Source organism: Octopus bimaculoides, chromosome 3 (assembly GCF_046866305.1).
Source record: "Octopus bimaculoides isolate indiv1 chromosome 3, ASM4686630v1, whole genome shotgun sequence".
In the NCBI taxonomy this organism is placed as follows: Eukaryota; Metazoa; Mollusca; class Cephalopoda; order Octopoda; family Octopodidae; genus Octopus; species Octopus bimaculoides.
In genome coordinates, this window is record NC_142930.1 from 44,702,763 (window position 1) to 44,715,979 (window position 13,217).

Consider the following 13,217-nt stretch of genomic DNA (forward strand, 5'->3'; position numbering starts at 1 on the left):
TGGTTTTGGGCAGTTTGGTAATACCAACAAAAAATCTTTTTGACCAGCTAATGGTAGGTGAGTAATGAAAGGGTTAAAATATGATGTAGTGGAAATAAGGGTATAGTTGTTAAAGAAGTAGCTGTAAAATAATGGTTTTTAAATATGAATATGTTAATACAGCAAGTTGTAACATAGAAGGCTTTGTGCAGGTTGGTAATGAAAGGTTTTAATGAATTTTCTTAGGTTGGCAATTAAGAATATAAAAAAGATAGGAATATTTTTTGACACTAAGTCAAATAATTTGAATTTAAAATACATGATTTTTTAAAATGAAACTTTTAATGTTCAATACAAACTGTTCTCTTTTGATTAAAAAAAATATCCAGTGTATCTCAAGCTACACCTCAACCTATTACACATTATGAAGCACCAGCTAGTCCTGCTCCTTGGTCTGGTGTAATAGATGATGATCAACCAGAGGGTTCCAGCCGTCGAAATATATTGAAATGGGAAACTGATGAAGCTCTTGGGCAGAATGCCACTATATCTCCAGTTTTGTATGCAAATGTAAACTATCCGGAATTAAAGTCTCAAATCCCAGGTGAGTTTTATTTACATGCTATTCTTTGATTCTGATATCACTTGCTTTTGTTCAAAAATTTTAAGGAGTCTCTTCAAGTGCTTAAATTCAGTTTGTTATTTCAGGCTCATCTCTCATTATTCATTCTTTATGCTAATGCATTTAGTTGCTCAGATGTCATCATCATTGTTTAATGTCAGTTTTCCATGCTGGCATGGGTTGGCTGGTTTGACTGAGGACTGGCAAGCCAGGAGGCTGCACCAGGCTCCAATCTGATTTGGCAGTGTTTCTACAGCTGGATGCCCTTCTTAACACCAACCACACTGAGAGTGTAGTGGGTGTTTTTTATGTGCCACCAGTATGGGAGTTAGTCAGGCAGCACTAGTATCAGCCACGTTCAGATGGTGCTTTTTACATGCCACTGGCACAGGAGACAGTCGGGGGCAGGGGTCACTGGTATCGACCACGTTCAGATTGTGCTATTTATGTGCCACTGGCATGGGGAGCCAGTCGGGCAACTCTGGCAGCGACCCACTCATGAATGGTGCTTATTGCATGCCATCAGCACTGGCAAAGGCCACAACTACAATTTCCATTTGATTGTGATTTGATTTGATTTTGATTTACTTGACTCAATAGGTCTCCTCAAGAACGGCATGTCGCCCGACAATTCAAAAGGTACTTTTCTAAACTGGTTGGTTATGCAACACTGGTGTGGGCTATGGCTGTGATCTCACTTTCCTAACCAGGTCTTCTCAATCACAGCATATCTCCAGAAGTCTCTGTCTTTTGTCATATCCTCTGTGAGGCCCAACGTTTGAAGGTCATGCTTCACCACCTCATCCCATGTCTTCCTGGGTCTCCCTCTTCCATGGGTTCCTTCGACTGTTAGGGAGTGACACTTTGTCACACAACTCTCCTCATCCATACGTAACACATGTCCATACCAGTGCAGTTGTCTCTCTTGCACACCACATCTGATGCTTCTTATGTCCAACATTTCTCTTAAGGCGCTTGCACTCTGTCGTGTGTGCATACTGACATTATACATCCAGCGGATCATATTAGCTTCATTTCTTTTGAGCCTATGCATGTCTTTAGCAGTCACAGCCCATGTTTCACTGCCATGTAGCATAGCAGTTTGCACAATGCATTGTACAACCTACCTTTCACTCTGAGTAAGAGGCCCCTTGTCACCAGTAGAGATAGGAGCTTTCTGAACTTTGCCCAGGCTATTCTTATTCTAGTGGCAATGCTCTCTGAGCATCCACCCCCACTACAAACCCCATACACTTGCTGGCTTCTGGTATGCAAAGTTCTCGACTGGTAGCATTTGCATGTGTGAGTTGTTTGGAAGACATCAATATAATTTCTTCCCCTGGCATGTGATGGAATCAGTTTTCTGAGAATCTGCAGTGTTTATTGCCCCTGTGCATCTGCTGCACACAAAAGCTATCTTCTTGGTTAACATTCCTTTGATATTGCTGCACCTCTTATGTGTCCATAGCTTACACTGGGCACATCTTATGGAGTTTCTACCTACACCTTTTCTACAGATTGAGCAGGGCCATCCACCTGAAGGGGTTTGTGATGTGTTCACCTTCCTACTTAGTAGGACTTTGGTTTTGCAATGTTGACCCTTAAGTCCTTTGATTCTAAACCTTGCTTTCACACCTAAAATTTCTTCTCTAGTTCTGATAGTGATTCTGCTATAAGAGCAAGGTCATCAGCATAGAGGAACTCCCAGGGGCAACTTGTCTTGAATTCCTCTGTTATTGGTTGGAGGACTATGATGAATAAGAGGGCCTGAGGGCTGATCCTTGGGGAACCCCTACTTCTACCTGGAATTCTTCACTATACTTATTACCGACCCTTACCTTACTTACGGCATCCCTGTACAAGGTCTGTACAGCCCTTATTAATCACTTGTCAATCCCCAGTTTCCACACTGCCCACCATATAAGGGATCGGGGGACCCTGTCAAAGCTTTCTCCAAGTCAACAAAAGTGAAGTATAGGGGTTTATCTTTGGCTAGGTATTTCTCCTGCAGTTGCCATACCAGGAACATAGCATCAGTGGTGCTTCTACCTGGCACAGAACTGAACTGCATCTCATCTAAGCAGACTCTCTCTCTAATTATTTAGGCTATGACCCTCTCCGAGATTTTCATCACCTGATCCAGTAGTTTGATACCCCTGTAGTTATTTCTATCTAAAGCATCACCTTTGTAGTAGTTGACTATGGTGCTGCTATGCCAGTCATTGGGTATGACGCCTTCATGAACTACCTGGTTTACAGTACGGGTGATTAGGCCATGACCCACACCACCAGATATTCTAAGCATCTCAGCAGTGATTCCTGATGGGCCGGGGGCTTTTCCTGACTTAATATTCTTAATTGCTTTATCTACCAGGGCGCTGTCTATTTGGGTAGCTGGTCTCTCTACTGGGTCAACATTTGGAAGGCTCTCCTCCTCCCATTCATTCTCTACATTCAGTAGCCTTTCATAATGGCTTCCCCAAGCTTGTTTCTTTTCAGAATCATTAAAAACAAGTGCACCATCATCCATGTGGACACATTTCTTTCCTGTGACATCACAATTTTCTCTCATAGACCGTCTTGCAATCTCAAATACTTCAATTTGTTGGTCCTCATGTCGCTGAACAGTGGCAAACTTCTTTTCTGCTTCTCCCTTGGCTATGTTTACCTATCACCCAGCCTCTCTTCTGGCTATCTGGTACAGTTTTCTGCTACCCCCAATCTTCCAGGCTTCCAGGACTGTTTCTTTCCTCTAATTGCTTTGCCTACTGTATTATTCCACCACATCGTTACTCTAGAAGGGACTTTGCACCAGCCGCAGACATGATCTGTGACACTCAGTAAGCTGTCCTATTGGAATTTCCAGTTACCCTCTATGTCCGAAGTCTGTAGCTCCTCCTCCCTCTCATGAAATTTGTCTGTGAGGATGCCCTTAAATCTCTGACCATGGGAAGGGTTCTTTAGCTTCCAAATCCTTCTTTTCTGGATTGGTTTGCTTCTTGGCATCCTTCTGGCCTCGAGTCTAAAGTTACTAATAACTAATCTATGCTTGGGGGTGGGTTACTTTCTTCACCAGGGAGGGTCAATCGCATACCCTGGCAACTTCTGTGACATTATTCACCTATTTCTCTGCAAGGAGTATGCCTACACCCACTACTCCATCAATGTTACCTTCCCAGAAGATTTTATAACTATGTGCCTCATCTGTGAGGACCCTGGCTGAAGCTCCTCTCCACCTTACCTCTTGTATGCAGCATACATCAGCATGTCTCCGTTCAAGCATCTCTACAATCTCACTAGATCTTCCTTTCAGTGTGCCTACATTGACAGTGCCAACTCTAAGAACTGGGAAAGGAATGTGGGAGGAGGCACAGGGAGGAGAGATGTTATTCAGTGCCTTAGCAATGCATAACTGGGCGTCTAAAAACAATTTAAGTTGAGATTGCATGAAAAACTGGGAGGAATTATGTGAGGTGTTTTATAGCTATGCTATGACCGGAAGTGGACATTATGAAGGATGCTTTTTTTCCTTCCTGGGCCGGAGACAATAACAATGATAGTAGCAGAGAAATAGTATGAGGACCAATAGTGAGTGGGAAGAAATAAAAAAAATAGTACAAAAAATACAAAAAATACTTAGCCAACCTGAAACCTGGAGAGAACAAGCAAGTGTTAATTTAGAGAGATGATACAAAAAATAGTTAGCCAACTTGAGAACATAGGAGGGAATAATAGATTCCATTTAGAAAATTACATGAAGAATTAAGGAGGAAGGAAGGCTGAGAGAGATTTAGGAAGTTATATACTGAAAGGTCAGTTTAAATAATTAGCTTATGAAAGTAGATATTAGTAAATAAATAAAACATAAATAAATAAACAAATAATAATACATATTAAAAGTGTTAATGGCGAATGGATGAGAAAAGATCAAAAGCTTAGCAATGAATAACTGGGTGTCTGAGAACAATTTGAGATAGCATGAAAAACAAGGAGGAATTATGTGGGCAAAGTGTTTTATAGATATGCTGATGATTTTGTGACTACCATTATCATTTAATTATTTAATTTAATTATTTTTATCCATTGTATAATTTTTAACATTGTGAGATTTCAGTATTGTTATTTGGTTTGTGGGGAATACATTGTTTTTATCTCCCGATTGTTACATTTTACTAATATCTCCATTAGAATAAGTTACTTGCTGCAGTTCCTCAGTTATATATTTGTAATTACAATTTTTACAGCACAAAATAATGTATTGAAATAATACAATTCCTGTTTATTTACTTCTTTTTTTAAAGAATGGACAGAAAGAGTAAAGCAAATCAACAAAATCTGGAAGAAATTAACACCTGTTGAAAAATCTCCTTATTTGGTAAATATCTCAATTTCTTTACATTATAAAATAACAAACAAACAGAACAAATATTAAAGTCATTTTTTAACCAATAAGCAAGATTCATAATCTATCATATGGCAAAATGTAATCCCAAAAGTATTCAGAAATTTTTGAACTTCCTCTTATCAAAACTTAATATGCTGTTTTGATATTCTTAAAGAAAGCAGCTGGACATTCACAGAAAGTATACATTTATACACTAAGTTCAAGTTTTCCATTATTATTTGATAATGAAAAACTAATGTAGACAAGTGTTGGAGAGTCTTGAAAGGAAAATGAAAACGGAAGGTTATTTTGAAATTTTACAGAGTGTTAGATATGGCTGTTGGTTAAGAAGTTAGCTTTGCAACCATGTAGTTTTGGGTTTGATCTCATTGTGAGGCACCTTGGCTAAGTTTCTTTTAATCTAGTCTCCGGTTCACCAATGTTTTGTGAGTGAAATTTGGTAGGCAAAAATTGTACAGAAGCCTGTTTGTGCGTGTGTGTGTGTGTGTGTGCAGAAATAGTAGTACTAAGCAGTGGTAGGGAACAAACGAACTTAGGTTAATTAAAATCCTCTAAAGGCAAATTCACTGCAGTTACCATGGAGAAAGAATGATCACTTATGGTAAAAAATTTAAATACAACTTATCTGTTCAGTGTCTGCCTCTCACTCTAAGATGCATTTCTAGCTTCTTAGCGTCCCCTTAATAAGAGATACTGAAGAGAAGTAACCCTGGGCAGATTACAAAGCTGCAGTTTTATCTTAGTGCGGTCAATACCAGTAACTGAGTTGCACTCGTTGACTATCTGGTCAGAATAAATACAGAAATAACAGTACTAAGCAGCAATGAGGAACACTGCAGTAAATTTGTCTTCAGAAGTATACCACAAACATATTTTAACTAACTTAAAGTTCCTTTGGCCTTCCTCACTGCTTAGATGTTTTCACACTTTATACGACAAGCATGAATTTCTTCTCCATAGTAACTGCAGTGAATTTAATTTTAGAAGTTAAAATATGTCACAAACATATTTAAAATTTATATACATTATATATATATATATATATATATATATATATATATATATATTATCATCATCATCATCATCATCGTTTAACATCCTCTTTCCATGTTGGCATAGGTTGGACGGCTTGACTGAGGACTGGTGAGCCAGAGGCTGCGCCAGGCTCAATCTGATCTAGCAAAGTTTCTACAGCTGGATGCACTTCCTAACGACAACCACTCTGAAAGTGTACTGGGTGCTTTTATATATATATATATATATATACTTGAGGAATTAGCTTGCCGGGAATTTAGCTTATTCTGCAGTAAATGCATCAAGTGATTTAATATTTCAGTGAAATTCTTTAAAACTTAAAAGGACATTTCATGTCATCTTGGTCTTCAAAATTGTTTGAATGTATAATATTTTTGTAAGAGTGGAAAGATTTGAAGGTAGATAATTAATAATCATTTGAATCCCAATTTTCCATCTTCCCTTCCTCCCTCTAATGTACCTATGCTATACAAGTTGATTATTTATAAATTTTAATCTTGTTTTATGCTGTATATGTCATAGACTGTGTATGTCTGTTTATTGAAACTTATTTTTTTAATGTCTTTTTAGCTAAGAGCACGAAAGAATAGGGCAAGCAGCAAAATTCAAAGAGAACACAGAGTAAGCATTTAAAATATATTTTATTGTCTTAAAATTACTTCTGGAAGCAATAATTAGGTAAAATATGTTTGTAGTTGCCTTTGCAAAGTTCACAAATTATTTATATTAACCCCCTTAAGTCCCAAATGTAAAGTATCTCGATTGTAGCCTCTCTTATAAAACTTTATTTTATTGGTTTATTTATTTAGTTCCTGTGAAAATTTGAAATAATGACCACTTGAAAACCATTTTACAATTATTTGTAACTTTCGGTTCACAATTTTAGTATATGCTATTTACTAATTTCAGTGATACTTTCTTTCATCTTTGCTTGAAAATAAGGCTTAATTCTTGATTGCTACTTAGCAGTTTCAATCACAAATCCCCCACCCACCCACCAAATGTTGGAAATGTCTCCATTTTACTAATGCATGCAATAATTCATTATCAGAGAATATTGCCATTTTATTTGTCACATGATCTCTTCTGGTAAGGAACAAAGAAAGGGTTTGGAAACAGTTCTCAGATGTAACTGATCTAAAGTAATATCCTCAGAATTACATAATCAGATTTACAAAAAAGAATAATGTTCTATAAAAGTCTTCAAGAACATCATCTTATGTGGATGTAACAATAGACCACTACATATTCAAACATAGCTGAATCTTTGAAACATGATACAAATGCTAAACATCACAATTTCTGAATAGCTTTCATGTTGACCAAATGTCTGTGTTGGTTGGGAGTGAGTGTTATTTTGATTTTTACATTAGCTTCTCATAATATTAAGTTGTTTTTGAAGAATGGTAAAATATGAATGTGTTATCCATTGACTAGTGATGATAAAGGTGACTTGAACTATAATTTTGGATAAAATTGCTTTTTTTTTTTTTTTTTTTTTTTTTGAAATAGGTAATTTGATTTTCTTATTTTCCTGATTGTATAACTTTTGAAGCGATATTTTTCTCCTGATGAATTGCTAAAATCACATCATTAAGACCTAAATCAAGAATGGCTATTTTTTGATGCTTTGTGGAAATTTATTACAATATTCTCCTCTAATTACTAATTAGTGATATAATGTTCATTTCATTATTACCAGGAAATAAAACGAAAACAGATGGAAGCCCGTCAGGTGGCTGCTCAACAGGCTGCAGCTGCAGCAGCTATGATGCCACCACCTCCTCCACCACCACCTCCAACACATCCAGGTTGTTTGACAGGCCTGTCATCACCTAATCATCCAGGAACAGCAACAGCTGAACATGAAATAGGAAATCAACCATTAACACATTATGCCTCAATTCCATCACCATCTTCTACTCTTCCGTCTCCACAACCAGTCTCACCACAACAAAGTCCATCACCTCAGACTCCAGTGAACCGCCTGGAACATTTACAGCAGTCATTTCAACATCAAAATAGTAAGTTAACAATTTTTTTTAGCCTATCTCTCTACCCTCACTCAAGCATCACTATAGATATAAGAAGTTTACTATAAAGCCATATGGTTTTTGGTTCAGTTCCACTGTGCAGCACCTTGGTAATTGTCTTTCACCAAAGCCTTAGATTGGCTAATGTCTCGTGGGTGGCATTTGGTAGGTGGAATCCATGCTGAAATCACTTGCACATGTTCATGCACCTGCACACATATACACCTCCCTTGATGTCACTAAAGGGTGGGGTGGGGGGGTAACTTGAGTTTTTACCAGATAGATGACTACCCAATAAATACTGAGATCATTATAAATGAGCAAAACAACTTGATGGCATTGGCACAGCCCAATGACTGAATCCAGTAAAAGAATAAATGAATGTATAGTTAAATAGTTTTTTCAGAATATGAAGTCTTCCCAATGTTGTCAGGTATGCTGCATCCTACTTTAAACATTTCAGTAGTAATTCCTGAGGGATCAGAAGCTTTCTTTGTCTTCACATCTTTAATTGGTTTGTCTATCATGTTGCTGTCAATTGTAATGGTTAGCCACTCTGTCAAGTCCACAATAGGAAGATTTATTCGCCCCCCCCCTCCCCTCTTTTTTTCACATTTAGTAGCCTTTAATAATAGCACTTTCATACTGTTTTCTTTATATAAGCACTAAGTGCAAGTGCACCATTATCTTTCTGCTTGCATTTCTCTCTCGCAACATCTTGATTTTCACTGATACTCTGCCTTACACTATCATGCACATGCACGTGCGAACGCACACGCACACGCACACGCGAAGGCTTCTTCCAGTTTCTGTCTACCAAATTCACTCACTGAGCTTTGGTTGGCTGGGGACTAGAGTATACACTTGTCTATGTTGTCACACAATGGGATTGAATCCGAGACCAAATAGTAGCAAAACAAGTTTCTCAAATGCACAGCCTTGCTTGTGTGTGTGTGTGTGTGTGTGTGTGTGTGTGTGTGTGTGTGTGTGTGTGTGTGTGTGTATATATATAAACACACACATGTGTTTGTATAAAAATAAGGGGACAGCCAAGCCAACAAAGGAGCTTCTATCTGATTACTCAACCTTTTAGAAATATCAACCACACCTAGGTACATTGTTCAAGAGAAGCTACAACTGCAAAAACTGACTGTGTCATGGTTGGAGCAACTATGACCTCAAGTTTGATTACAGCTGATTTGGTGGTTAAACAGCAACGAGAAAATAGTTTTATGTAGTGTGTGTGTGTGTGTGTATACACACAGGCACATACATACAAGTTTGTATGTACTAGCAAAAATGTATTTTCATGCATTTGATACATGTCATTTTATTTATTATTATAGAATTAAACTTCACAGTTGAAGAAGATTCATTGGAAATTTAAAAAATTAAGTTTTTAAATGCTTTGCCTCAAAGTAACCTAAGTAATTTTTCATCTTCTAGGTCCGAAAAATACATCTCCACTTGGGGAAAATCAAATTCCTTCATTCAGTGGCTCAGCCCAAACACAGCACTCTACACATGGCATTTCAAGTGATCAAGGAACTGTGATCAGTTCTACTCCTCTTAGTAACCAGAATAAGTTAAATCTCACTTCATCAGATAATCAACTTTTGAATACAATAAAAGCAAATCAATCCACTGAATTGGTAAGTCCTCAAAATGATGCTAGTAGTCAATTTAATGACAAAGAGCAAACCAGTTATTTGTCTGCTGCACAAAAAACATCAGAAGGATTTGCTACACAGCAGCCATTAGCTCATCAAGACTTCCCTCAGCGCCAACAACAAACCATTTCTCATCAATTAAGTCACCAAGCTCTTTTACAACTAAAGCAACAAGGTTTATTACCGCAACAGCAAGGGTTAATTCAACAGCAACTAAAATCCTCTCAAAATTCAGCCTTGACTCAAGCACTTTCTCAACAACAACAACAACAACAACAACAGCAGCAGCAGCAACAGCAACAACAACAACAACATTCCTTACCTATAAACGCTCAATTACAACAGCAGCAGTTACTGAAACAACAGAAGCAAATTTTAGCTCAGTTGAAACAAATACAACAATCTGGAAATCCTCAACAGCAATTAGCCCTTCTTCAACAACAGCAAGCTTTATCACAACAGCAAGCAATTTTACAACAACAAGCAATAAATCCGGTACAAAATCAGCAATCAATCCAAGAACAACAAGCAAACCAAGAATCTAATGTACATTCACAAGATCAACAACAAAAATTAATTAAAGATGAACAACCACAACAGACACAGAATTTGCAGCAGCAGTTGTCAGTACAGCAGTCACAAGATCAAATGCAATTGTTAGATAAGCAATTAGCAAAAGATAAACAAGTATTAGAAGAAGATCATCAACAAGCATTGGCTCAGCAACGGCAACAATCTTTGACAAAACAACAGCAACAAGCATTTGCTCAGCAGCAGGCTTTATCCCAACAACAAGCTATTGCTCAACACCAACAAAAGCAACAGCAAGCTTTAGCTCAGCAACATCAAAGTTTAACACAACAGCAGCAGCAGCAAGCTCTTGTGCAACAGCAGCAGGCTTTGTTGCAGCAGCAAAGTTTAGCTCAACAGCAGCAAAATTTAGCCCAACAACAGCAGCAGCAAAGTTTGGCACAACAGCATCAACAGCAGCAACAAAATTTGGCACAACAACAACAGCAACAAAATTTGGCACAACAACAACAGCAACCCCTGTCACAGCAGCATCAACATCAAAGCTTAGAACAACAACAAAGTTTGGCTCATCAGCAAAGCTTGTCACAGCAGCAACAACAGGAGCAAACAATGGCACAAAAGCAACAACAGCAAGCATTAGAACAACACCAACAAGCACTAGCTCAAGCTGCATCCCATCAGCAAGCTTTAGTTCAACAGCAACAGTCACAGTCAATAGCCCAACAACAATTGCAGAAACAAGCTTTAGTTCAACAACAACAAAAACAGCAGGTTCTAGCTCAACAGCATGCTTTAGCACAACAACAGCAGGCTATTGTCCATCAGCAAAAGCAAGCTTTGAGCAACCCTCAACAAGTCTTAGCTCATCAGCAATTACTTACTCAACAACAGTCTCTCTCACAACAACAGTCATTGGCAACACACCAGGTTTTAACTCAGCAGCAAAATCTTACTCAACAACAAGTTTTGTTGCAAAAGCAACAAGAATTTGCCAAAATTGCTCAGCAAAGACAAGCCATTGCACAACAGCAAGCTTTGGTTCAACAACAACAACAGCAACAGCAGCAGCAGCAACAACAGTTGTCACCTCTAAACCAACATCAAGTTATATCTCAACAGGCTGCATTAGCACAACAAGCTATGGCTCAACAGCAAAAAGCAATGGCCCAACAACAAGCTTTAACTCAACAAATTTCTCTGAGTCCTCAACAACAAGCTTTAGTGCAACAGCAACAGGTAATTGTACAACAACAAGGTCATCCGCTAACTCCTCAGCAGCATCAAAGTTTGTTACAACAACAAGTTTTGGTACAACACCAAAAGCAGCAGCAGGTACTAGCTGCTCAGCAAGTTTTGGCACAGCAGCAGCAGCAGCAGCAGCAGCAGCATTCTGGAATGTCTCCTCAGCACCACCAACAAGTACTTGTGCAGCAGCAACTCCAAGCCCAGAAGCAAGCTATGGCCCAGCAAGTCATAGCACAACAGGCATTAGTTCAGCAGCAATCTCAGTTATCTAAGCAACATTCACCTCATGAACTCCAACACCCTCATTACAGCAGTTGGCAGAATTTACCAACATCATCTCATCCGTCACCAAATCATTCAATGGATTCTTTTTCTTCTGATGCTAATAGCCAATCGAGTCAAGATCCATTCTCTGTTCCTGGAACAGGCTCAAGACCAATAACACCTGCTCTCAAAACAGCTCATAGTCCTTTAGCTGGAATTTCAGGTCCAGACAGCCCTTATGGACAAAAGCCATTGCTATCACCTGGTCCGATACCACAGTCATCACAAAAAGGAAATTTTGCCAATGCAGCAGAGCAAATGAGATTTTCAGCATCAGTTTTAAGGCATCCTGTTCATCCAGGAATGTCTCCTAGATCAAATCAAGGTGATCTCCTCTCCCCAAGATCTCAGTCGGTGGATCCTGAGAGCATGCAGGTAGGAAAGTTTTATAATCAAATTTCATCATTAAAAATTGTACTCTAAAACTTTAGATGTGTTGTATCATAGCACAGTATGCTTGTAAGCTGTGTTAAGTTTGCTAAATACTTGAAGAAGCATGCTTGGATTTAACATTGATTAAATGTTGTGTATTGCTTTTTGTTGTATGTGTGTGTGTGTGTCTTAACACTAACTTTTATATCAAACATAGTTGTGCTTTTTGTAAATCTTATCTGCCAATCACTGCTTTAGTTATGTATGTACATAGATGTTTTTATTGTTGTGGATTATGTGGATGCTTTTGTTATCTCATGTAACTCTTTATTCTTACAAAGCAGATCTTTTCTCTGGGACATTTGGGAATTAGACAGCATTTAGTGTAGTGCTTGTATGTTAAACAATTTGAGAGAAAAGTAATATATTACAGTTACAGCCTGTTAAAAAATGAATTAATCTTTGGAAAGAAAAATAAGGTCGACAGATTTAAGTTCAAATTTCTTTTTTAAAATCTAGTTATTATGTTGAGTAGGCCCTATGAACTTACTTAATCTATTAACTCTGTGGCATTGAGCAGCCAATCAAATCTTTATGAATCACCAAGAGCTATCGTATGCTAAATATGCAAAGACTTGAATTTGCTGATGAAAATTTAACTGATGTATTTAATTGTCTGAGCAACTGTAGAAGCCCACTCTTTCACATCTAATTTTCCAACTTAGATTAAAGCTTTCCATATTTCAGACAAGTATTACTATCATGTTAGCTACAAATTTTAAATGAAGTTACTTCGTGATACAGTTTACTTCGTGATAGAGTTACTTCATGATACAGTTTAATGATTATTGTAAGATTTGAAACCATGACCATATGGGTCATGTTAAGAAATTTTTATAAGGATTGTTTTAAATAATTGATATCAGTAGATTTTAAATATTTTTTCAAATTATTCCTGTTTTTACATAACTATTATTTCTTTGTTAAAATATGTTTAT

The 13,217-nt window shown here is 37.7% G+C and overlaps 1 protein-coding gene across 50 annotated transcripts in view; it reads left to right on the plus strand.

The window, feature by feature from the left end:
• The window catches only part of LOC106883022 (histone-lysine N-methyltransferase 2C), a 218,650-nt gene that overhangs the window by 87,891 nt on the left and 117,542 nt on the right, over positions 1 to 13,217 (plus strand). For all 50 annotated transcript variants that reach the window (XR_016241013.1, XR_016241014.1, XM_089348824.1 and 47 more), the window contains 5 exons: positions 369 to 583; positions 4,903 to 4,976; positions 6,612 to 6,662; positions 7,744 to 8,065; positions 9,521 to 12,222. Coding sequence is in view for 48 of the 50 variants with exons in the window: in XM_089348824.1 (XP_089204950.1) it covers positions 369 to 583; positions 4,903 to 4,976; positions 6,612 to 6,662; positions 7,744 to 8,065; positions 9,521 to 12,222 (3,364 nt within the window). In the remaining 2 variants the exon portion in view is untranslated. The remainder of the gene's footprint in view (positions 1 to 368; positions 584 to 4,902; positions 4,977 to 6,611; positions 6,663 to 7,743; positions 8,066 to 9,520; positions 12,223 to 13,217) is intronic.